Raw genomic sequence first — 26202 nt, forward strand, 5'->3', positions numbered from 1 at the left:
GCTTTTTCTGAGTCTATTCAGGTAATCATGTAGTTTTAGGTTTTTTTATTCTATTAATTTGGTGTAGTACATTGATTTTAGTATGTTGAACTCAACATATTCTTGTAGTCCTAGAATAAATCCAACTTGGTCATGGTGTATAAATATTTTTATATATTGTTTGATATGCTTTGCTAGTATCTTGGTGTGGATTGTTGCATGTATATTTGGACTTGGTTTGGTAGTATTTTGGTAATGAATTGTTACACATATATTCATAAGAGATATTGTCTGTCATTTTCTTCTCTTGTCATTACAAACGTTTTTTGGTTTGGTATCAGGGTAACATGGACCTCATGGAATGAGTTGGGAAGTGACCTATCTTTTGGAAGAATCTGCAGGATTGGTCTAGGTCTTCTCTAAGCATATCATTGAATTCATCAATGAAGGCATCTGTTCCTGAGCTGTTCATAGGAAGTTTTTAAAAAGTATTAATTAAATCTCTTTGTCATGGGTCTGTTGAGATTTTCCATTATTCAGTCAGTTTCAGTGGTTTATCTTTCTAGGAATTTGTCCATTTCATTTATGTTATCTAATCTGTTGGCCTTACAATTGCTCATAGTAATCCCTTATAATCCTTTTTTCTCTCTATAAGATCAATTTGCAACCCTTCTTTTGCAAATGATTCCTTAGAAAGGTCCCTTCTTTCTTTCATGATTTTAGTAATTTGAGTCTTCTGTCTTGTTGTCTTGATAAGTCTAGCCAAAGGTTTGTTTTGTTGATCTTTTCAAAGAGCCAACTTTCAGTTTTGTTTATTTTCTCTGTCTTTCTGGTTTCCATTTATTTCCACACTAATCTTTATAATTTCCTTCTTTCTGCTTGCTTGAATTAGTTTGCTTTTCTACTTGTAATCTCTTAAGATGGAAGAGTAGGTTACAATTTGCAATCTTTTTTATTTTTTATGTAGGCATCTACAGCTAAAATTTCCCACTAATCACTACTTTAGCTGCATCTCATAAGTTTTGGTATATTGTGTTTTCATTTTATTAATATCAAAGTGAGTTATTCTTTGACCCATTGTTTGTTTAGGAGTGTATTTAATTACACATATTTAAATTTTTTCTTCTGCTATTGGTTCCTAATTTCATCATTGTGGTCAGAGAACAGATTTTGTATGAATTCAATTCTTTTAAATTTATTGACATTTGTTTTATGACCTAATATATGATCTATCCTAGAGAATATTCCTTGTGCACTTGAGAAGAATGTGCGTTCTGCTATTGTTGGGTATAGTGTCCTATAAATGTCAATTAGATATTTTTGGTTTATAGTATTGTTCAAGCCTTCTACTTCCTTGTTGATCTTTTGCTTGTTATTCTTTCTATTATTGAAAGTAGAGTATTGAAAAACTCAACTTGTTGAATTATCTATTTCTCTTTTCAATTCTACCAGGCTTTGCTTCATCTATTTTGGGTTCTTGTTGTTAAGTATATATATGTTTATAATTGTTATAGTTCTCTAATGGATTGACCATTTCATTACTATAAAATGTCCTTCTTTGTCTTAAAGTCTAATCGTCCAATATGAGTATATCCACTCACTTTAGTTAGTTTTCATAGTATATCTTTTTTCGTCCTTTTCCTTTCAGCGTATATATTTCTTTGAATCTAAAGTATGTGTCTTATAGACAGCATACTACTGAGTATGTTTTTTTAATCCATTCTGTCAATCCCTGCCTTTTGATTGGACTGTTCAGTTCATTTGCATTTAATGCAACTACTCATAACATGGAATTTATGCTTGCCATTTTGCTTTTGTTTTTCACATGTTACATCTTTTTATTCCTCTATTCCTCCATTCCTCCCTTCTTCCATGTTAGATATTTTCTGGTGTACCCTTTAAATTCCTTGTTATTTCTTTTACTATATTTTAAAAATTATTTTCTTAGTTGTTGCCCTGTATATGTTAACTTATAACAATCTAATTCAGATTAATATCACTCCATTCCCTCCTCTCTTTGGGTTGTTTTTTAATACATTGTATGTCCATCAACACAGATTTATAATTATTGCTTTATGCAGTTGTCTTTTTTTTTTTTTTGCCCATGCCACACGGCATGTGGGATATTCATTCCCCGATCAGGGATTGAACCTGCGCCCCCTGCATTGGGAGCATGGAGTCTTAACCACTGGACCACCAGGGAAGTCCTATGCAGTTGTCTTTTAAATTAGGTAGGAGAATAAAAGGGTTACAAACAGAAAAATACATGTATATTATCTTTTATATTTACCTATGTAGTTAACTCAATTTTATTTCTTATGTGGATTCAAGTTATTGTCTCATGTCCTTTCATTTTAGCCTGAAGGACTCCCTTCAGTATTTACTGTAAAGCAGGTCTGCTGGTGATGAATTTTCTCAGTTTTTGTTTAACTGGAAATGTCTTAATTTCTTTTATTTTTGAAGGATGATTTTGTTAACTAGAGTATTCTTGGCTGACAGTATTTTTCTTTCAGTGCTTTAAATATGTCATGCCACTGCCTTCTGGCCTCTATGGTTTCTGATGAGAGGTCACCTGTTAATCTTACTGCAGATCCTTTGCATATGATGAGTCACTTCTCTTGCTACTTTCAAGAGTCTCTTTGTCTTTGATTGTGGACAGTTTGATTATGATTCATCAGGTTGTAGATCTTTTTGAATATATCACACTTGGAGTTTGTTGAGTTACCTGGATGTGAAGATTGTTTTTCATCTAACCTGGGAAGCTTTTGGCCATTGTTTCTTTAAATATTCCTTCTGCCCCTTTACCTCTCTACTCTCTTTATGAAATTCCCATTATCAATATGTTAATACTCTTGATGCTGTCTTACAGGGCTTTGAGGCTTTGTTTATTTTATTTCATTCTTTTTTCCTTCTGTTCCTCAGACGTGATCATCTTCACTGACCTATCTTTAAGTTTGCTGATTCTTTCTTCTGACTGCTCAAATCTACTGTTGAGCCCCTCTAGTGAATCAGCTAAAATATATGTCACAAAGTCCAGGCTCACGTAGTACATTTATTGGACAACCCTGTGTGTCTTCATTAAGCACTTGCATTTTCCCCTCACACAATTCTGAACAAGCTTGGTTATCTGTTTCCAGAGCACAAAAGATCAGAAAAGAGGCTACTTAAGAGACTATTCTCCCAATAAAAAGAGAAATGACAGGAAAACTATGAGAAGTGAATATCATAATCTAAAGAGGTCAGACCACTTAGCCTAAGCAATGTGCTTCATACTTAAACACTTTCTGAGAGGTTTACCAAATTATTATGTGATAGTTGATGTTCATAATAAATATCTCAAGCCAATGGAAAAAGGTTACATGTATGTTCAGTATCAAAAGAATCTCCTTAGGAAAGCAGGAAAACAAACTTAAAAATACAGAAAGTTTTAGCACTCAAGGGGGTTTCACTTATATGAAACGTCAATTTCAGGTGTCTCAAAAATTGGTAACAGATAATTAAAGTATTCTTCTAGTTTACAGATACAGATCTTTACCAGATTTACATGCATATTTTAACTAAATTAACAGATTTTGTTTAATAAACTGACAAATAAGCAAATTTTGTGGAGGAATTGGGCCACTTTTGCTGGATTCTATGATGGAAAAAGACTCAAATTGTCCAGTTCAACCTATGCCTGAATACAGGAATCTTTTCTAAAATCCATGTATAGTCATCATTCCAGTTTGTGCTTGAACGTTTTCAGGGATTTGGGTGGAGTTGGCAGTTGACCTTTCCAAATAAATGCCTCCATTACTGCATAGCTACCAGAAGGATTTTTCTACACTTAGCTGACATCGGCTGCTCTGTAAATTCCTTGTTCTACTTCTAGTTCTAAGTAATTTTACTTTGACTTCCCTTTTCTCTTTCAGATGCTGACCCTTGAAACATAGCTATCACTGCTACTTTAGTGTCTTCTCTAAGCTAAACATGTTATTTCTCTTAACTGTTGTTCATATAACATAGCTTCCAGAAAAATCAACATCTCATTCATCACCTCTGAATAGTCTCAAATTTATTATCAGTTTCTTCAGGTATAACATCCATAAGTGGACACATATACCTAATGTGTTCTGATTAAAGTAGTGTACAATAGTACTATCACACTCTACACTTGGTGGAACATGTACACTGTACATATTCCACTAATGCAACCTAACATTTTTTCCAATACTCTTATCACAATCTTAACTCCCATGTGGAAAGTATCACCTAAGCTCTTTTTTTCTTTGGCCGTGCCGTGTGGCTTATGGCATTTTAGTTCCCCCAGCAGGGACTGAACCCAGGCCCTCGGCACTGAGAGCGTGAAGTCCTAACCAGTGGACCACCAGGGAATTTCCTAATCTGTCTTTTAAAGACAAGGAGAATTTCAGAATTTAAAGCAGAAGGAAGAGCATCTGCAGTCACAGAGGCATAAGAGAACATGAATTGCAAAAACCTGTAATGTTTCATTTGCATATTTTTTAATTGGCTGACAATGGTAAGTTTAGTGTGAATTTTAGCTTCACTACAATTTGAGTCAAATGTAATTACTGATGATGATCTTCTGATTACCCACAATTGCTGCAAATATTTGATTTTTCACCCTGATGCTTTGAAACACAAGTGGACTTCTATTTTATGAAATTGCATACACTAAAATTAGAACAACAATATTGTGACATTCACCAAATTAGATGAGAATTTATGGAGATTCTCAAGGTACTCTACCTATTTATTAGATTCCCTTTCTTGACTCTGTTGGGCTGTGCCAGCTTCTGGATCCTTTTGGAAGGTTGGCAAAACAGTGCAGGAGAAGGGATCTCCCAGATTACAGACTCTCTACCGCAGCTGTAGTAATACTGAACCCTGCAAGTTGTAAAAGAGAAAAGAAGTGAATGAAACAGGCATGAATTCAAATTACCATAGTAATTTCCAACACTGACCCCCTCACCCCAGGTCTAGGGGAGCGGGTATGACAGTTTATCCCTTCACTGCTGAGCTATTTTCTACATAGGGAGAAATTAGAAACGGTTATAAGCCATCAAGTTTTCAGCTGCCTTCTAATATCCTATTCTAAAACAGACAATTTTCTGTAATAAATAAAGTTCATTTTCTAAATAGACCAAAAAATACCCTGATGAAGAGAAAATTTGCTGCTTTTTAAATAAAATATTTTCTTTAGCATCTCTATAGACAATTTAAATATTTTTACTAAATTTTTAGTTAATAGGATAAATTACATTGATGCTTTTCTTTGTGTTAAAGACCTCTGAGCTTAGGAATAAATGCTACTTGATCATGGTTTGTAGATTATTTAATCATTATCAGGTTTTGTTTACTGAGATTTTATTTAAGATAATAATATTGTTCTTCTTATCACTCCTGCCCTTCAATCTTTCCTTTATCAAAATATTATCATTAGTGGAAAAAGAAGTGATATTGACTACTTTAACCTGGCGTTAATTTAGATTGCAGTCCCACTCCTGCTTCTATTATTTTCCAAAGGACCTCTGCTCCTTTAGGACATTCATAGATATGGCTTTGCATTCATCTGCCCAGGCTTCTGTCTGCTGGTTGCTAATATAAGCCTTGGTCTGAGTTTAAGCCTGTATTTCCCTTGTTTTTGACCACTCAGACTTGAGGCCCATCCATACCGTCACACATCTGCTTTTAAGGGGCTTGAGACTATGCAGCCCTGGCTCTACTGCCTGACAGAGCTGACTCAGCCACCGCCACCCACATACACAGCCAAGCTCTGACAGGCAGAGAACCTCCAGCACTTACCTGGGATTTGCCTTTTGCAGGAACTGGAAGTTCAGTTTGGGAATTGGAGACAGAGAAGGAAGAGGTGATTTTGAACAGGGGGGCATTTGGAAGAGATCAGACCCAAGAAAGGAGGGCACAGTGGGTGGAAGGAAGGAGTGAGCAGCACAAAGTTAAGATGCTCTTGGAGAGTAGGGCAAAGGGTAGAAGTCCAAGAAGCAAATAAAACAAACAAAAACAAAAAACAAAAAGAAGAAGAAGAAGAAGAAGAAAGATGGGAGGACACCAGAGACATAACTCAATTATTCAACATTCTCTGAGGTGGGAGTGGCTAACACCAAACCATAATACTTATGCCTTACTCTGCCAACAACTATAAGTACATGAGTGTTCTAGAAGATGGAGAAGATAATACATCTTATGGTGGTTATGAAGATTAAATAAGAGAATATAAGTCATTTTATTAAGTTACAAAGCAATATTCAAATAAAATTGTATTATTAACTAACTTGTATATTAATTCTAAATTTCATGTGTACCTATCTTTTCCGCTTATAGATACTGTATATTAATAGAATATATAGCTGCTGCCTTTAGGTGCTTCTCCTGTCTTGTAGTCATTCACACACCCAAGTCTCACCATTCCATCAATGTAGCAGGTACTCAAATATTATTTTAATATAGACTACTCTGCATTTTTCTCATTGTAAAAGAGATGAGTATTCATTATAGAAACTTTGTAAGGGCAAGAAAAGTTTAAGAGAGAAAAACAAAAAGCATATATTATCCTGCCATTCAGAGACAACAATACTTTGGAAAAATATTTCCTGACTCATACACTCAATACTTACTGAGCACCAGGCACTGTTAGGCACTAAGGAGAGAGTAGAAAGTAAGACAGACATAATCACTGCTTTCTTGGAGCTTCTTCTCTATGTTGGGAGGAGAACAGCAAAAATTAGGTAGATAGTTGTGATAAGTGCTATGAAGGGCATTGGCTATGCAGAGATAGAGGCTTTCAGAGTAGGTTTGTGAGGAGGTGGAATGTTATGTGGAGAAGAGCAGTCAGGAAAGTCTCTCTGAAAAGTTGAGACCTATGCTGAGACTTAAGGACCAGAAAGTCTTAGTCATTGTAAGCATTGCAGGCAGAGGGAGAAATATGAATAAGGTCTTGAGATGGTAAAGATCATGACATGTTTGATGAATAAACATTATTAAAAATAAAAAGAGGATAATATCATAATACAGTTTTCTATTTAATTTTTTTCACTTAATATTATAGCGTAAGCATTTCCAACATATAAAAGAAGCAGCAAACATATAAAAGCAGCAAATTATTACCAATAATGAGAAAAATCAATCCCTAGAAACAGACCCACAAATGACATAGTATAGAATTAGTAGGCAAGGAGATTAAAAAATTGAGCAAGTAGAGAAAAGATATAAAAAATACCCAAATTGAACTTCTAGTGATAAAAACTATGACACATGAAATAAAAATTAACGCTGGATAGGATTAATAGTATATTATACACTACAGAGAAAAAGGTTAGTGAAAACACAGAGAGAAATAAAACAGAAAGAGAGGGAAAGAGAACAGATTCGATGAGCTGTAGGACAAATCCAAGCAGCCTAATGTGTAACTGGAGCCCACAGAGAAGAAGTAATAAATACCAATTCTATACATTTTCCGATTGATTCTATGAGGACAGCATTGCCATAAACAAAGACATTACAAAAAACAAAGATATTACAAGAAAACTACAGACCAATATCCCTCATGAACACAGATGCAAAAATTCTAAAATTTTATTGGAACACAGGCATTCTCGGTTTACATATGTCTATAGCTGCTTTCCCAGAGTTGGGTAGTTGCTGTAGATATTTAATGGCCAACTTTATATCTGGCCCCTTCCAGAAAAAGTTTGTTGACTTTTGACTAAAGGTGTATATTGAAAGAGGAGAGAAATGGCTACCTCAATTATCATGGAAACCAAACTTCAGATAAATAATAGCATCTTCACTTTTTTCTTTACTTTAACCTCCCTCACTGCCTGTACCCATCTTCCCTACACCTCACCATCTTTCCTCAAAGAGCCAACCAGCAGAAAGTCCAGTCATTCAACAAACATGCACCAAAAACAAATTTGCAATGGGCGTCAAAAGTCTTAACATTATTACCTTTAGATGCCCTAATTAACTTACGGTAACCACGCCCATTGGTGGTATACAAAATTCACAGTTTCATGCACAAATAAGTTCATCCACAACAGTGTTATATATGGTACATATCCTTGCATAATACCCTTATTTTATTAAAAAATCAAAATCGTGATAAGCCAAGACACTATAAAATATAATACAAGTCTGCAAGAGCTAAATATTAGATGTTGCTCTGGAAAAGTTTTACTGTAGCATCAGATTGGAAACAGATATAGAATCCCTAATCCTCAATAAATTTTGTGTCCCTAAAAAAAAAAAAAAAAAAAAAAAAAATTTGTGTCCCTGATAACACACAACCTGGTAACACACAAATACTAACCTGTTAGGTACATATCGGTGGGAGACTTCCTTAGGCTGGGCAAGGTTCTCAAGTCTTTTGGTCAGTTGAGCCTTCAAAGCATTCCGGGAAACAGGGCGAATAGGATCTTGATTTCCCCAAAACAGTTTTCTGTTAAAAAGCAGAAAAATAAAATGGTAAGAAATTCACTGCTAATTGGCATCTTAGAAATGGCTCTTGACATCTTCTCTACTAATTTTACTTCACTTCAAGAACTATCTCTATTACAAAATTTTAGTTTCCAGACATCAGAAGCTGAATAAACTACTTATGGAATTTAAAACAAGAACAAGACTGTTTTATCTACTGTCTTAAAAGATGATGACCAAAAATGAACCTATTAGAGATAGTTCTATTTCTGCCAACATGTAATTAACACTGTAATTTATAGTCAGGTCAGCAAAAAATGGGCATGCCAGTTATCTACACTGTGCTCTCAGTTTGGGTAAAGTACTGTACCAGGTGGTCAGACCTAATCAACTCCCAAAGGCCCCACCTCCAAATACCATCACACTGGGGGTTGGGATTTCAACATATAAATTTTAAGGGGACATAAACATTCAGTCTATATCATCTGATAAAGTACTGGTATTCAAAATACAAAAAGAACTCTTAAAATTCAACAATAAGAAAACAACCCGATCAGTGGGCAAAAGATCTGAATAGACACTTTACAAAAGACAATATACAGATGGCAAACAAACATATGTAATACGCTCATCATGTCATTACAGAATTGCAAATTAAAATAATGAGATACCACTACACACCTATTAGAAGGGCTAAAATATAAACCACTGATAACACTGTGGAGCAACAGGAACTTTCATTCATTGCTGGTGGGAATGGTGCAGACACTCTGGAAGACAGTTTCGCAGTTTCTGACAAAGCTAAGATCATATTCTTACCATATGATCCAGTAATTGCACTCCTAGGTATTTACCCAAATGAGGTGAAAACTTGTATCTACACAAAACCTGCATATGAATATTTATAGCAACTTTATTCATAACTGCCAAAAATCAGAACCAACCAACATGTCCTTCAGCAGGTGAACAGATAAACTATGGTACATCCAGACTACAGAATATTACTCAATGCTAAAAAGAAATCGCTACTAAAATGAAAAGCCATGGAGGAACCATAAATGCATATTTCTAAGTGAAAGAAGCCTGTCTGAAAAATTTACACATTGTACAATTCCAACATTATATGGCATTCTGGAAAATGTAAAACTATAGATATAGTTAAAAGATCAGTGGTCACCAGGGGTCTGAAGAAGAGGGAAAGAGGGAAGGGGTCTCTAAGTGGAGCACAAGTAATTTTTAGGGCACTGAAACTATTCTGTATAGTAATGTAGTAATGAATATATGACATTATGCATTTGTCAAGACCCATAGAACTGTACAACACGAAAAGTGAACCCTAATGTAAACTACAGACTTTTGTTAATAATAATGTGTCAATATTCATTCATTAATTGTAACAAATGTATCACATCAATGCAAGATAATAATGTTAATAACAGGGGAAACTAGTGGTTGGTAATATAGAAATTTTCTCTCTACTTCTCTGTACTTCTGTTGAGTTTTTCTGTAAATCTAAAACTGCTTTAAAAAATAAAATCTATTAATTTAAAAAATAAAAAAGCAATAGGAGATCAGAAAAAAGAAAAAAAAAATCAGGCTTCACTCGGGAGCCAAAAAAGAAAAGGGGGAGTCCTGTGGCCAAAAGTGGAAAGACAGTGGGTCCAGCCTGCTGGAAATCTAGAAAACAGGTATGCTCTAGGCAGAGGCTTAGAGACAGCAGGACCAGCTGTTAGAAGCAACAAAGTTGAACTTGGAGGATGGGCACAAGTGTTTCATGTGAGTGTGGCATAATGCCCTGGGACAGTGGTTCTCAAACCTGTCTGCGTATTGGAATCATCTGGGGAGCTTTAACACTCCTGAAGCCTATGCTGCACCCTAGGCCAAATGAGTCAGGATTTCTGGGAACGGGACTCAAGCATCAGTCAGTCTTAAAATTTTCCAGGTAATTCCAGTGTGCAGTCCAATTTGAGAATCACTGACCTAGGGTTTGCCTTCCATGTGTTAACTCAACTGAGGTGACAATATTGATTCAGTGGATCCAGTTGAGCACAGAGGTGCTGGGATGCAGTGTTAGTGGACAGGTAAGAATAATACTTACCTATTTAATGTAAGGAATACATCATCACACACAAGACTACATAATATTGCCTTACCTATCTGGGGCTCCCCATTGTTTCTTAGGCCTAGAAAGATCTTGAATTCTCTTCCTAGAAAAAGAACTAACAAATACCAGCTGATTAATTCAAAGAGAATGTTTAACAAATACGATTACATGAGATGGCTCCTACTCAAACAAATCTCATTTGAGGGAGAAAGAAAAACCAATGTCCTATTTAATGTGATTTTTTTTAAATTTTCTTTTTTTAATGTAGCAGGTTCTTATTAGTTATCCATTTTATACATATTAGTGTATATATATCAATCCCAATATCAATGCCACTTTCCCCCTTGATGTCCATAAGTTTGTTCTCTGCATCTGTGTCTCAATTTCTGCCCTGCAAACCGGTTCATCTGTACCATTTTTCTAGGTTTCACATATATGCGTTAATATACGATATTTGTTTTTCTCTTTCTGACTTACTTCACTCTGTATGACAGTCTCTAGATGCATCCACGTCTCTACAAATGACCCAATATCGTTCTTTTTTATGGCTGAGTAATATTCCATTGTATGTATGTACCACAACTTCTTTATCCATTCATCTGTAGATGGGCATTTAGGTTGCTTCCATGACCTGGCTATTGTAAATAGTGCTGCAGTGAACATTGGGGTGCATGTGTCTTTTTGAATTATGGTTTTCTCTGGGTATATTGTCCAGTAGTGGGATTGCTGGGTCATATGGTAATTCTATTTTTAGCTTAAGCAACCTCCATATTGTTCTCCATAGTGGCTGTATCAATTTACATTCCCACCAACAGTGCAAGAGGGTTCCCTTTTCTCCACACCCTCTCCGGCATTTGTTGTTTGTAGATTTTCTGATGATCCCCATTCTAACTGGTGTGAGGTGATACCTCATTGTAGTTTTGATTTGCATTTCTCTAAAATTAGTGATGTTGAACAGCTTTCCATGTGCTTCTTGGCCATCTGTATGTCTTCTTTGGAGAAATGTCTATTTAGGTCTTCTGCCCATTTTGGGATGGGGTTGTTTGTTTTTTTAATATTGAGCTGCATGAGCTGTTTATATATTTTGGAGATTAATCCTTTGTCTGTTGATTCATTTGCAAATATTTTCTCCCATTCTGAGGGTTGTCTTTTCGTCTTGGTTGTAGTTTCCTTTGCTGTGCAAAAGCTTTTAAGTTTCAGTAGGTCCCATTTGTTTATTTTTGTTTTTATTTCCATTACTCTAGGAGGTGGATCAAAAAAGATCTTGCTGTGATTTATGTCAGAGTGTTCTTCCTATGTTTTCCTCTAAGAGTTTTATAGTGTCCGATCTTACATTTAGGTCTCTAACCCATTTTGAGTTTACTTTTGTGTATGGTGTTAGGGAGTGTTCTAATTTCATTCTTTTACATGTAGCTGTCCAGTTTTCCCAGCACCACTTATTGAAGAGACTGTCTTTTCTCCATTGTATATCCTTGCCTCCTTTGTCATAGATTAGTTGACCATAGGTGCATGGGTTTATCTCTGGGCTTTCTATCCTGTTCCATTGATCTATATCTCTGTTTTTGTGCCAGTATCATATTGTCTTGATTACTGTAGCTTTGTAGAATAGTCTGAAGTCAGGGAGTCTGATTCCTCCAGCTCCGTTTTTTTCCCTCAAGACTGCTTTGGCTATTCGGGGTCTTTTGTGTCTCCATACAAATTTTAAGATTTTTTGTTCCAGTTCTGTAAAAAATGTCATTGGTAATTTGATAGGGATTGCATTGAATCTGTAGACTGCATTGGGTAGTATAGTTATTTTCACAATATTGATTCTTCCAATCCAAAAACATGGTATATCTCTCCATCTGTTGGTATCATCTTTAATTTCTTTCATCAGTGTCTTATAGTTTTCTGCATACAGGTCTTTTGTCTCCCTAGGTAGGTTTATTCCTAGGTATTTTATTCTTTTTGTTGCAATGGTAAATGGGAGTGTTTCCTTCATCTTTCAGATTTTTCATCATTAGTGTATAGGAATGCAAGAGATTTCTGTGCATTAATTTTGTATCCTGCAACTTTACCAAATTCATTGATTAGCTCTAGTAGTTTTCTGGTGGCATCTGTAGGATTCTCTACGTATAGTATAATAAAATCTGCAAACAGTGACAGTTTTACTTCTTCTTTTCCAATTTGTATTCCTTTTATTTCTTTTTCTTCTCTGATTGCTGTGGCTAGGACTTCCAGAACTATGTTGAATAACAGTGGTGAGAGTGGACATCCTTGTCTTTTTCCTGATCTTAGAGGAAATGTTTTCAGGTTTTCACCATTGAGAATGATGTTTGCTGTGGGTTTGTCATATATGGCCTTTATTATGTTGAGGTAGGTTCCCTCTATGCCCACTTTCTGGGGAGTTTTTATCATAAATGGGTGTTGACTTTTGTCAAAAGCTTTTTCTGCATCTATTGAGATGACCATATGGTTTTTCTTCTTCAATTTGTTAATATGGTGTATCACATTGATTGATTTGTGTATATTGAAGAATCCTTGCATGCCTGGGATAAATCCCACTTTATCATGGTGTACAATCTTCTTAATGTGTTGTTGGATTTTGTTTGCTAGTATTTTGTTGAGGATTTTTGCATCTATATTCATGAGTGATACTGGTCTGTAATTCTCTTTTTTTGTAGTATCTTTGTCTGGTTTTGGTATCAGGGTGATGGTGGCCTCATAGAATGAGTTTGGGAGTGTTTCTTCCTCTGCAATTTTTCCGAAGAGTTTGAGAAAGATGGGTGTTAGCTCTTCTCTAAATTTGATAGAATTCACCTGTGAAGTCATCTGGTCCTGGACTTTTGTTTGTTGGAAGATTTTTAATCACACTTTCAATTTCATTACTTGTGATTCGTCTGTTCATATTTTCTATTTCTTCCTGGTTCAGCCTTGGAAGGTTATACCTTAATAAGAATTTGTCCATTTCTTCCAGGTTGTCCATTTTATTGGCATAGAGCTGCTTGTAGTAGTCTCTTAGGATGCTTTGTATTTCTGCAGTGTCTGTTGTAACTTCTCCTTTTTCATTTCTAATTTTATTGATTTGAGTCCTCTCCCTCTTTTTCTTGATGAGTCTGGCTAAAGGTTCATCAATTTTGTTTATCTTCTCAAAGAACCAGCTTTTAGTTTTCTTGATCTTTGCTATTGTTTTCTTTGTTTCTATTTCATTTATTTCTGCTCTGATCTTTATGATTTCTTTCATTCTACTAACTTTGGGTTTTGTGTGTTCTTCTTTCTCTAGTTCCTTTAGGTGTAAGGTTAGATTGTTTATTTGATATTTTTCTTGTTTCTTGAGGTAGGCTTGTATAGCTATAAACTTCCCTCTTAGAACTGCTTTTGCTGCATCCCATAGGTTTTGGATTGTCGTGTTTTCATTGTCATTTGTTTCTAGGTATTTTTTGATTTCCTCTTTGATTTCTTCAGTGATCTCTTGGTTATTTAGTAATGTATTGTTTAGCCTCCATGTGTTTGTGTTTTTTACGTTTTCGCTGTAATTCATTTCTAATCTCATAGTGTTGTGGTCAGAAAAGATGCTTGATATGATTTCAATTTTCTTAAATTTACTGAGGCTTGATTTGTGACCCAAGATGTGATCTATCCTGGAGAATGTTCTGTGCACACTTGAGAAGAAAGTGTTATCTGCTGTTTTTGGATGGAATGTCCTATAAATATCAATTAAATCTATCTGGTCTATTGTGTCATTTAAAGCTTGTGTTTCCTTAGTATTTCTGTTTGGATGATCTGTTCATTGGTGTAAGCGAGGTGTTAAAGTCCCCCTCTATACTGTGTTACTGTCTATATCCTCTTTTATAGCTGTTAGCAGTTGCCTTATGTATTGAGGTGCTCCTATGTTGGGTGCATATATATTTATAATTGTTATATCTTCTTCTTGGGTTGATCCCTTGATCATTATGTAGTGTCCTTCTTTGTCTCTTGTAACATTCTTTATTTTAAAGTCTATTTTATCTGATATGAGTATTGCTACTTCAGCTTTGTTTTGATTTCCATTTGCATGGAAAATCTTTTTCCATCCACTCACTTTCAGTCTGTATGTGTCCCTAGGTCTAAAGTGGGTCTCTTGTAGACAGCATATATATGGGTCTTGTTTTTGTATCCATTCAGCAAGCCTGTGTCTTTTGGTTGGAGCATTTAATCCATTCACGTTTAAGGTAATTATTGATATGTATGTTTCTGTTACCATTTTTTAAATTGTTTTGGGTTTGTTTTTGTAGGTCCTTTTCTTCTCTTGTGTTTCCCACTTAGAGAAGTTCCTTCAGCATTTGTTGTAGAGCTGGTTTGGTGGTGCTGAATTCTCTTAGCTTTTGCTTGTCCGTAAAGCTTTTGATTTCTCCCTTGAATCTAAATGAGATCCTTGCTGGGTAGAGTAATCTTGGTTGTAGGTTCTTCCCTTTCATCACTTTAAATATGTCATGCCACTCCCTTCTGGCTTGTAGAGTTTCTGCTGAGAAACCAGCTGTTAACCTTATGGGAGTTCCCTTGTATGTTATTTGTCGTTTTTCCCCTGCTGCTTTCAATAATTTTTCTTTGTCTTTAACTTTTGCCAATTTGATTACTATGTGTCTTGGCGTGTTCCTCCTTGGCTTTATCCTGTATGGGACTCGCTGCGCTTACTGGACTTGGGTGGCTATTTCCTTTCCCATGTTAGGGAAGTTTTCGACTATAATCTCTTCAAATATTTTCTCGGGTCCTTTGTCTCTCGCTTCTCTTTCTGGGACCCCTATCATGTGAATGTTGTTACATTTAATGTTGTTCCAGAGGTCTCTTAGGCTGTCTTCATTTCTTTTCATTCTTTTTTCTTTATTCTGTTCCGCGGCAGTGAATTCCACCATTCTGTCTTCCAGGTCACTTATCCATTCTTCTGCCTCAGTTATCCTGCTGTTGATTCCTTCTAGTGTATTTTTCATTTCAGTTATTGCATTGTTCATCTGTGTTTGTTTGTTCTTTAATTCTTCTAGATCTTTGTTAAACATTTCTTGCATCTTCTCGATCTTTGCCTCCATTCTTTTTCCGAGGTCCTGGATCATCTTCACTATCATTATTCTGAATTCTTTTTCTGGAAGGTTGCCTATCTCCACTTCATTTAGTTGTTTTTCTGGGGTTTTATCTTGTTCCTTCATCTGGTACATTGCCCTCTGCCTTTTCATCTTGTCTTTCTATGAATGTGGTTTTTGTTCCACAGGCTGCAGGATTGTAGTTCTTCTTACTTCTGATGTCTGCCCTCTGGTGGATAAGGCTATCTAAGAGGCTTGAGCAAGTTTCCTGATGGGAGGGCCTGGTCACCACTGTATTCTTCTTATTGGGCCACAGAACCATATCAAGTTATTTGATTCAAAGTAGATACTTTGTCCTAGAGTACGTAGGCACCATCCTCAAAAAGAATTACATCTGAGCTGTTGCTTCAGCTGTGCCTTCGGGAGGTTGTTCCAGCATTCAGTGAGGCCAGCAGCTTCTCCAAAGTCCGGAACTCCACACTCCAGAGGCCCTTCTTTCCACATGCTCTATTTTATGTGATTTGAAGAGTGCTAAAAAGTGCAAAGTATTCAAAATATTGTGGACCCAAAATACTCACTTCTAAAATCATTAAAAATACAGTACATAATAAAACAAAGATAATATATATACAATATAACCAAGAGCATATTGTCTCCAGAAGAACCCAGGTAAAATGCACACTTAATGGTAAAACCCCACAATTTTCATATTAAGTAATTTAAGTAATTTTGTAAATGGCTTGATGGCATTGGATTCTGATGAGATTGTATAGATAAATTTCAGACAGAATATCCGGCTTTGAGAAAATTATGAAAAAGGCAAAATATACTCTGGGTACTGCTCATCCCCTGTTCTGCCCTACTCTGCTCCCTTGGTCCTTTCCTGACTATTCTGAAACCACTGATAGCAGACACAGTTTGTGCTCCCCAAGTATCCATGTGATCCTTTACATTTCCCAGCCTCCTTTGCAGTTGTTTGAAGCCATGTGACCAGTTATGTCTAAGTTCAGCAGAAGTGTTGGGTATCACTCCAGGGCAATGCACTTAACAACTAGTGTCCTGGCGGGGGGGACAGGGAGGGATAAATTGGGAGATTGGGATTGACATATATACACTACTATATATAAAATAGATAACTAATAAGAACCTACTGTATAGCACAGGGAACTCTACTCAATACTCTGTAATGACCTATATGGGGAAAGAATCTTAAAAAAAGAAGAGTTGATATGTGTATATGTATAAGTGATTCACTTTGCTGTACAGCAGAAACTAATACAATGTTGTAAATCAACTATACTTCAATAAAAATTAAAAAAAAAAAAAAGGAGAGAACTAGTGTCCTCCTCCTCCATCTCTCTTTTCCTGTTGCAGTGACCCTAGAAACTACATATTCTGTACGGCACAGCCAGCTAACTCACACTGGATTGTGACATGAGGGATAAGTAACCTTTTATTGCATCTAGTCATTGAGAGTTTTGTACCTTGTTTGTTACTGCAGCATTGTCTATCCTATGCAGACTAATACACCACCTATTTTACTATAGCTCATGTTATAATTACTTATGTACTTGCTTGGAGTTTGAAGGACCCAATAAATAACAACCCTTTTTGCCTACCACAATTAGGAACTAACTGAAAAATAGGCATAGAAGTCAGACAAGTAGAAAAAAAATACTTTCTCTGTTATTGATAAGATGATATTGAAGAGAGTCCTGTGGATCTCTGACATCCCTGTATTGAACTTGTCCCCCAAGGCTGCAAGCCTCACCCTTCAGAGGCTAAGTTTGCTATGTGACAGAAAGCAGATCACAAAGATCATTCACTGTAGATAAGCAGGTCCCAAAGAGTGAGGACCCAGAAGTGACCAGTTCTCTCTCCCAATCCCATCAAACAGATGTCACTTCCACCCCCTGGGGAGTCTAATTATGGGATAAGGAAAGAGGCCAGAATTACTCAAGGAAAGTGCTTCTATGTACAAAAAGGCAGGTGAGAGGAAAAGCATTCTCCCTTGCCTGAGCTCTCTAATAGGCTCTAAACTCTTTATGTTAAAACAAGCCCTGGCCCTGGTGCCAGGTAGGATTCCAGCCTGACACAGCACAGGCAAACCCTTACATGAAGTCTTCCTAATTAAATGGTGATTGATGCATCATGAAGCTCCTTTTAGAAAGTGGGAGGAGGCAAGGGGGGATTAACAGGAACTCCTGAGGTTGCCCAGTCACAAAACTGGGCCATCCATCCTGAAGATCAAGCTGAAATCTTTCAATCAGTTTATCTATTTCCATGTTACTCTCTGTTTAACTCAACAACTTTTGTTGTCCCTCAGCCTTTAGTAATGACTTATTTGCCCCTTAATGCCTTGCCTTAGCTGTGCTAGAAGAGAAATGCAAGTCAGGATTCTAGGCACACACCCAGGCCACAGTATTAACAATGGAACATTTCCCCTGAGGCCAGTGTGGTGGTGGCAGCACTCAATCTTAGAAACATGGAATGCTTGATCCAACCATTCTTCTCATGTAAGAGATTATTATTTCAGTACCAACAATGGATATTCTGTGTTTTCTTATTTTTAAATGAAGTGCTGTTTTCTTATCCTGGAGCAAATTACTTAATTCTCTCAGCTTTCATTCATTTGTTCAACAAATATTTATTGAGCACTTACTATGTAACAAGTAGTGTTCTAGGACTGAGAGTATATAGGGGAACAAAACAGACAAAATCTTTGCCCTCAAGTCAGGGCGGAAAGACAATAATGGAAAAATAAATACATAGTATATAAGATGGCAATAAGAGCTACAAAGAAAAATAAAGTCAGTAAGGGGATGAGGAGTATGTAGAGGGGAACGGGGTTGCAATTTTAAATAGGGTGGTCAAAGAAGGCATCACTGATCAGCTTATATTTGAACAAGGATAAGGTATATAAACTTTTCAAGAAAAGATCATCTCATTGAAGCAGTGATAGCAAGTGCAAACGCCCTGGGGCAGAAGCATGCCTATATGTCTGAAAAATAACAGGAGGCCAGTGCAGTTAGCCTCATTTGTAAATAAAAATAACTATATCCATCTCGAAGGGTTATATACCTAGCACATTCTAACCATGGAGTGAGTACTCAGTAAATGTTAGTTCATTTTTCCTTTCTCATTCACAGCACCTAGTATGATACCTTGCATGTATAATAGTAAATGCTCAGTAAATGCTAATTGAATTGAATTGGTATTTAATTGTTTAAAATATAAACTGAGTTTAAGCATCTTATAAGGGAAAATCATGGAACCATCAGTAAACCAGATAAAGTAATGCATTTAAGATTGTTTAAACTGTGTTATCACTCAAAGAGTTTGCTAGGTAAAATACAGGTTTGAAGGCAGTAAGAACAGTATACCGCTTCTACACCCTTTTCCCCCAGTGTCATATTCTGGACTCTTCTAACTACCCCCTTTCCTACTGCAACTAACCTATCTGCATTTTGTCCCTCAGGACTACTCTGATGCTTACCTCAAGGGTTCCCAGCCTAAAGTTCCCAAAACCTTAGGAGATCTATGAAGACAATAATGGGAGTCCACAACCTTTAGAACATCTCAGAAAATCAAATGGAATCCTACACCACGCACTAACAGGCTGTTGAGGCTCTCCAAAACACCAAATTTGTTTCTGAACTATATCAACTCCATACATTACTTCACACTGATAGAAGACTCTGATTAGTACTTTTGCATGTCCTTAATTTTTTTAAAAATTAACAAATATAATGAACAATAACAACAAAAAATATTTCCAAACATGAAATCGTGGTGGTGGATTGAGATAACCAAAAGATTCTTTGGTGGTGAAATGTTTGAGATCTGCTATGTAATTGATACAATGCACTCCCTAAGCCATGTTACTGTCAGGAAACAATGAAGACACTGTCCATTGCCAGAAGGAAAAAAAACCCCAAAAAACTACACCCTTACTCAATAAAAGAATGGTTTTGCCATGCAGGTACTCTTTGAGCCCTGCTGAGACAGCCTGAGCCAGCTTTCCAGGGGGGGTGGCTAGGTGGAGGAAAAAAGCAAGCCTTAGTCCAGACAAAACATTTTATTATATATTAATCTTTGCAAGCAAGTCAGCTTCTGGCTCCCATCATCACCTCCAAGCCAAGATTTCCCTCCCTACCTTTTCTTCATCAGCTAAACAATATTCTTTTAATGTATCATTTTACACAAGACAGTTGAGTTTCCTCATTTATTCCTATAGATACTTAAATTGGATTGTTACTTCAATTGGAAATTATCTCATTAACATCTGCTAATCCTATGTGGAGGTCTAATATCTCTCCTTTTCATTCACTTATTGTGCATTATGTCACCATAGTTACATCTGCAACCTACATCTCTTCATCTTAAGGCAGGCTTCCCTTCTCTCTCAGGTATTATATTACCTCACAATGTCTAGTCGTGATCCTGTGCAGAAACAAGAGAATGTGGTCGAAGGATTTTAACTCTTGAAGGCAAATTTTTTTTTAACGAGGATTCCCTTGCTGTTCCATGTCTTCATTGGTAATTAGTCTCCTATAGTTTGACAACAGCTAAGAAAGTTTTGGAAATCCTTACCTTAGGTGCAGAGCAATAAATATATGTTTATATAGCAACAATTATGGAAATGATTTCAGGTCTGAATTGATTGGGTAACTCAAATAATTCTTTCAGTCAAAATGCTCTTTTACACTTGACTATTTTGCTTATATTCAGAAAATATTTTCTTTTATAACAATCAGGTACAGCACATTTGTTTAACAAGATTATTTGAGAGGACTGGGACAGGGATAGAAAATGGAGAGAGAACAATTTTCTCACAGAATCAAACCAAATTAAGCAATAAAACAAAAGCAATAAGTAGTATAACAGCAGAAACAAAAACATTTTAAAAACACTCTCTTCACAGTCTTTTTTTAAGTATAAAAACTTACCAGGTGTAAACAATTTCACTGTCTATCTAGTAATTGGAGAGTCTGCTCACTCAGCATACCTTTATTTGAAGTAATTTGGTATTTTAAGTGGCTATTCAGTAATACTCAGTAAATGTTAGTTCTACCAGATCTTCTACTCAGCCATCATACAACCTTGGGAAAGTGACATAATTTCTCTTAATTTCATTTTCTCTCAGTAAAATCTAGTTGATTATATCCACCCTATCGACTTCTCAGGATTCTTGTGAGACAAAAAATCTTTTTAAACAGCAAAGTATTACATAAAAATAAGGTAGCAGTATTTAATACCTAAAAGAGGTGAGGAAAAAACAACTAGAAAGCATAGTAAATAGAAAATGCAAAATAAGTCTAACTAATAACAATAAATGTAAATGTTAAACAATAACAATATGAATGGTTTTAACTGACTTATTAAAAGAGTAGATAAAAATAAAATCTGATATTATTTACTTCTCATCTATATGAGCCATTGATATGAACCCTTGGTATTTTCTCTTTAATGATTCTATTCTGTTACCTCTTCTAAGTATATCTTAGCCAAACCAAGAGTAAGCATCTATTTTCAGGAGGCATCTAGTTTACACATTGTATGTACACACACATACACACATTTTTTTTTCATAGAGGACACTTTGTTGAAATTTCATTAGCTACTGAATTTGAATTAGAGGCAAGAGGAGACTGGGATACATTAACTTGGAGCTTCACAAAATCTATGACATGCGATTGTCAGTGCAGAATCCCAAGTCCCTTAAAGGTTCAGCCCTATTATGTGACACACATAGCATTGAGCAAACAAGTAAGCACTGAGTGAATATAAGAAGAGTTCTCCTAAATCTTCATCTTAATCACTTTATCTCTCTTCTTTCCTTTTTCCCACAGGAATTACCACGAGAAAAGGGCCTTATGACAAAGGGAAAGCATAGGAATCTTCTCAAAACCCCCAAGATAGGCTTTCACTTCAAATGCCCCAGATTGAGTGCCCCATTCAGCTAGTAAAGTCTGGGAAAATGGTACTATATCTATATTCTTACCATTTCCTTACAAAGTCACAGGGACCAGGATCTGCAAAAAGAAAAGTAAAAGCAAAAATTAGATTCAGTAAGAATCAAATATATGATAAAAATAGCCATCACAAATCAATAAATAAAGGAGCTAGGAGAAGTAACTATTTAGGGGAAAGACCAAATTAAATATGTCACACTATTTTACCAAAGTAAACCACAGGTAAATCAAAGATTAAATTTTTTTTTTTTTTTTACTCAGAAAGCCTAAATTTTTTTAAAAAATTGAATTAGAGCAAAAAAAAGAGAATACCTACTTAATCACTGGATTTTAATCTGCATTAAAGGTGACAAAAGATATAGAGGAAACATACAGATTAAAATATTTAAAACTTAAAACTTCTGTGTGTCAAAAAGTAAAACTTAGAATAAAAACTTGGAGAAATATTTGGTAAAATGATAAAGGCTTAATAGTATTAATAACTGAAGAGTATAAAAGGATAGATGAATAAGGAAAACACTAAGGAAGGTGTCAAAAGTTAAATGAACAAAGAAGAGAAATTCATCTATGGAGACACAAAGGGCTAATAATCATAAGAAAAAGTTCAAACTTGCTTTTAATCAAAACAATGCAAATAAAAAATGAGATTTTTAAAAACTATCAAATGAGCAAAAATTTTTTACAAAGGATAACAATGCAGGGACTTCCCTGGTGGTCCAGTGGTTAAGACTCTGTGCTTCCACTGCAGGGGTCACAGGTTCAGGTTCAATCCCTGGTCAGGGAACTAAGATCCCACAGGCCACAAGGCGCAGCAAAAAAAAAAACAAAAAAAAACAATGCTGGAAGGGTAAGATGAAATGAGTACTTGCATGCTGCTGGTGGACATTTAAATTAGTACACTTTGTGAAAAATAATTTGGTAGTACGAGTCAGCAATGCTTATACTCCTTAATCCAATTCTACTTCTAAAAATGTACCCTAAAGAAATAATTCCAATTGTGGGCAAAGATTTATGCACAAAAATGTTAATGGTGGTATCTTTAACAGTAGAAAGCTGGATACACCTGAACTATTCAAAACAGACAAAATGGAAGCAAATTAAAATTCATGTTTAGAGCGACTTCCCTGGTGGCACAGTGGACATGGGTTTGATCCCTGGTCCGGGAAGATCCCACATGCCGTGGAGCAACTAAGCCCGTGCGCCACAACTACTGAGCCTGCACTCTAGAGCCTGCGAGCCACAACTACTGAGCCCGTGTGCCACAACTACTGAAGCCTGCGCGCCTAGAGCCCATGCTCCGCAACAAGAGAAGCCACCACGATGAGAAGCCCGGCACAGCAGTGAAGAAGAGTAGCCCCCACTCGCCGCAACTAGAGAAAGCCTGCGCACAGCAACGAAGACCCAGCACAGCCAAAAATAAGTAAAATTAAATCGTAAAAAAAAAAAAAAATTCATGTTTAGAAGTTTTTTTTCACTGTGGGAAAATATAGGCGATCATACAGGCCAAATTATCCAAAGGCCTATTATAATAGGCCTCATTATGACAACTTGTTCCAGACAGTTTCTCCTTGGGAGTTTTTAATCACGCCTGGGAGTCCACCCTCTGGAGTGTCTGGGGTAAAGGAAACTGGGTGTGCTCTGGCATCAGACAGACATGGCTCAAACCCCAGTTTTGTTACTTACTCAGTTGTACAATCTTGGGCAAATTACTTAACTTCTCTGAGACTCAGTTTCCTCTCCTCAGATAGGAGGATAATGGGTAGGTGTGTGTAAAGATTAGTGACATGTATGTAAAATACCCTGCATATAATAGATGCAGACAGTAGATGAATGGTAGAATTATTAGTTACAACTTTAGCGCATCAATGTAGGAGCACTGTAGGAAACACAGCAATCAGGTACTGATTGGGTTTCTAGTATGTGCAGCCTGGTGCCAAAGTTGAGAGAACAAAATTTATAAGATATGGTTTCTCTTTACAAGGAGTTTACAGCCCACTAGGAGATAGGCTATGACCTTAAAAAAAAAAAAAAAAAAGTAAATGAAAATTTTGAATTCAGCTATTTTCTATTACTCTCCTTTTAAGGCTAAACTGACTCAGACCTAAGGAAGAGGGGAGAGTAGTCTACAAAAATGCCCTTGTACACAGTCATGCTGTCACTCATGAAAGATACAGCACTTGTTTTGTGGACTTTGATGCATCACCAAGCTTGGTTTCCAGCTTTATATACACAAGTCAGAGTCAGTATAACGCTGAGTCAATCCTAAAATAACTTCTACAAATGCTGGTAATATGAATGAATTATGCTATTTCCTTTTGCCCTTTCATGCTATAATTTCTCCCACAGGTAGAGCTTTCATGCTTCATTTTAGAAACACATTTTTGATGTTATCTCATCAACTGGCAGGAAGGAATAGCTCTCAGGTGGCCATTGTGTTAGCTATGTCCCAAGCAAAGCAGTATTACAATGGTTTCCAAACTTGTCTGCACATTAGAATCACCTGGAAATCTTTTAAAAATTTTGGGTCCCAGCCCAGTTAAGTCACAACCTCAGGGGGTGGGACAAGCACTGGTATTTTTTGAAGCAAACAGGTTTAGGGAATACTATAATATTGTTTAATGGATAGGACCACTGGCTCTGGAATCAGACTGCCTAGAACCAAATCCTGGCTCTAACCTCTGATCTTGGGCAAGTTTACTAAAGCTCTCCATTATCTTAGTTTTCTCACGGTCATGTACCACAAAAGGTTGTTGTCTGAAAGTTAAATAAGATAATACGTGTAAAGCAATCTGCATAGTGCCCAAAACATAGTAAATACACAATAAATCGTAGCTATAATCCTAAAAATTTAAAAATTAAGATTAATTAATTTTAAATGCTTAAATTTCTGTAAATAAAAAAAAGTTTAAGTAACTGTTAAGTTTCAGTAATTGTAAAGTTTAAGTATTGGGTTGACCAAAAAGTTCATTTGGGTTTTTCTCCAACAGCTTACAGAAAAACCCGAACGAACTTTTTGGCCAATCCAATATTTTACTATTAAAGATTCCAACTATGAAAATTAATATTAATGAAATGAGAACCTAATTGTGATCATGTACTCACATGTATTTCCATTGGTTTCCTTATGTATTTATACCCTCCCCTCATTTCTAAAAGGATTTTAGATTGCTTACATAAACGCATACACTACATTAGAATATTATCTGTTTCAAGATGAAAAATTCAAGGAAAGAGATAGAAAAATAGTGGAGGGAGAAGAGAAAGGAAAATAAAATGAAACAAAATGAAGAATGTATAATTAAAGCCTTGTACAGTTATATCTGAGCATTCTAATTCTACCATTGAAAGCAAAAAACATCAACTTTTCCTAATATTGAAATCTGAAAGAAACTTCTCTTGTGAGGTCTCAACGGTGTTATACACACATAAAATAAATTATAGGACTTGAGAATGAAAAGGTGAAGAGAATCCTATTTTCTTAGTTTTCTTCCTTCTTTAAACTTTACTCTTGATATATGCGTTTCAAGAAACCATGATAAATTTTAAAAAATAAGAAGTTTTCAGTAGAGCACCATAAATAACTGAGTATAAGGAAAGATTTTGTTCCGAAAAATTATTCCTCAGAAACGAGGTTACCTTGCATGCAAGTTCTTATAAAAACTCATCTTATGAGGCACTTTCTCAATTACTTTATTTTCCCAACAAAGAAATGAGAAACGAAAACATATCAGCCTGAAACAACTTCAATTAATGCTAAAATAATTATAGAGCTCTCCCTACAATTTAAATTTAAATCAGTATTTAAAAAGAGGGACGAGGTAAAGAAATTTAAAACAGATTTAATAATTATTCTTGGGGATATGCTTTTGTAATCCTAAGCATTGGATGTTGCTCTAAATAATTAAACATCATTTTAAAAAGCAAAATAGAAACACAAAACACAAAGAATGAGGTAGTTGTGCAGATAAAAGTAGAGCTACAGAATGAATTTTTTTTTTTAAAGTTCTGTTACATTACGTGAATGGGTTCTGATGGCTTGTTACATAATTTCTAGTGACAGCATCAAACACAGCTTCAAAAGGTGCCTATCTTACCCCTAATGATATAATGGAATCTAGGCGAAGAACGAAACTGGTTGCTGAAACCATCTGGTTAAAGGTGGATGGGGAACTTTACCATTGGGGGGTTGAGCCAACCTCACCTGAACTCACTCATCAATCTTAGAACCAACACAAATGTCAGAGCCTGACACCGTATGCCCCCAAGCATGGCACCACCTATGAAAAATTCTTGCTTGAAACTATTTTCAGTCTAAGCAAGCCTCTTAATCTATATGCTTTGCAAAAGATAGGGGAGCTAGAAGAGCAAGTTAAAGACGTCACAAAGAACAAATTAAATTCAGAATATGGGATATTTTACCCAATGTTTCTAACAAATGTGTTTTAAAAAGGGAGAGAGGATTAGGGTTAGTGTTAAAGAGTAACAGGGGGACTTCCCTGGTGGTCCAGTGGTTAAGACTCTGTGCTTCCACTGTAGCGGGTGCAGGTTCCATACATGGTCTGGGAACTAAGATCCCACATGCCGCGCAGTGCAGCCAAAAAAAAAAAAAAAAAGAGTAACAGAGAAGAGACAATGTGTGGCCCTTGTTTGAGGGCTAATTCAAACTAACCAACTGTAA

General features: G+C 35.9%; 1 protein-coding gene across 1 annotated transcript in view; it reads right to left on the bottom strand.

Moving 5' to 3' along the window:
• Positions 1 to 26202, bottom strand: part of SPMAP2L (sperm microtubule associated protein 2 like) — a 61935-nt gene that overhangs the window by 23695 nt on the left and 12038 nt on the right. Inside the window, exons 2-5 of the mRNA XM_068542893.1 lie at positions 21554 to 21584; positions 10566 to 10631; positions 8306 to 8434; positions 4729 to 4866 (exon numbers count right to left, since the gene is read on the bottom strand). Of these exons, the coding sequence (XP_068398994.1) occupies positions 4729 to 4866; positions 8306 to 8434; positions 10566 to 10631; positions 21554 to 21584 (364 nt within the window). The remainder of the gene's footprint in view (positions 1 to 4728; positions 4867 to 8305; positions 8435 to 10565; positions 10632 to 21553; positions 21585 to 26202) is intronic.

This window comes from Eschrichtius robustus, chromosome 4, assembly GCF_028021215.1.
Source record: "Eschrichtius robustus isolate mEscRob2 chromosome 4, mEscRob2.pri, whole genome shotgun sequence".
In the NCBI taxonomy this organism is placed as follows: Eukaryota; Metazoa; Chordata; class Mammalia; order Artiodactyla; family Eschrichtiidae; genus Eschrichtius; species Eschrichtius robustus.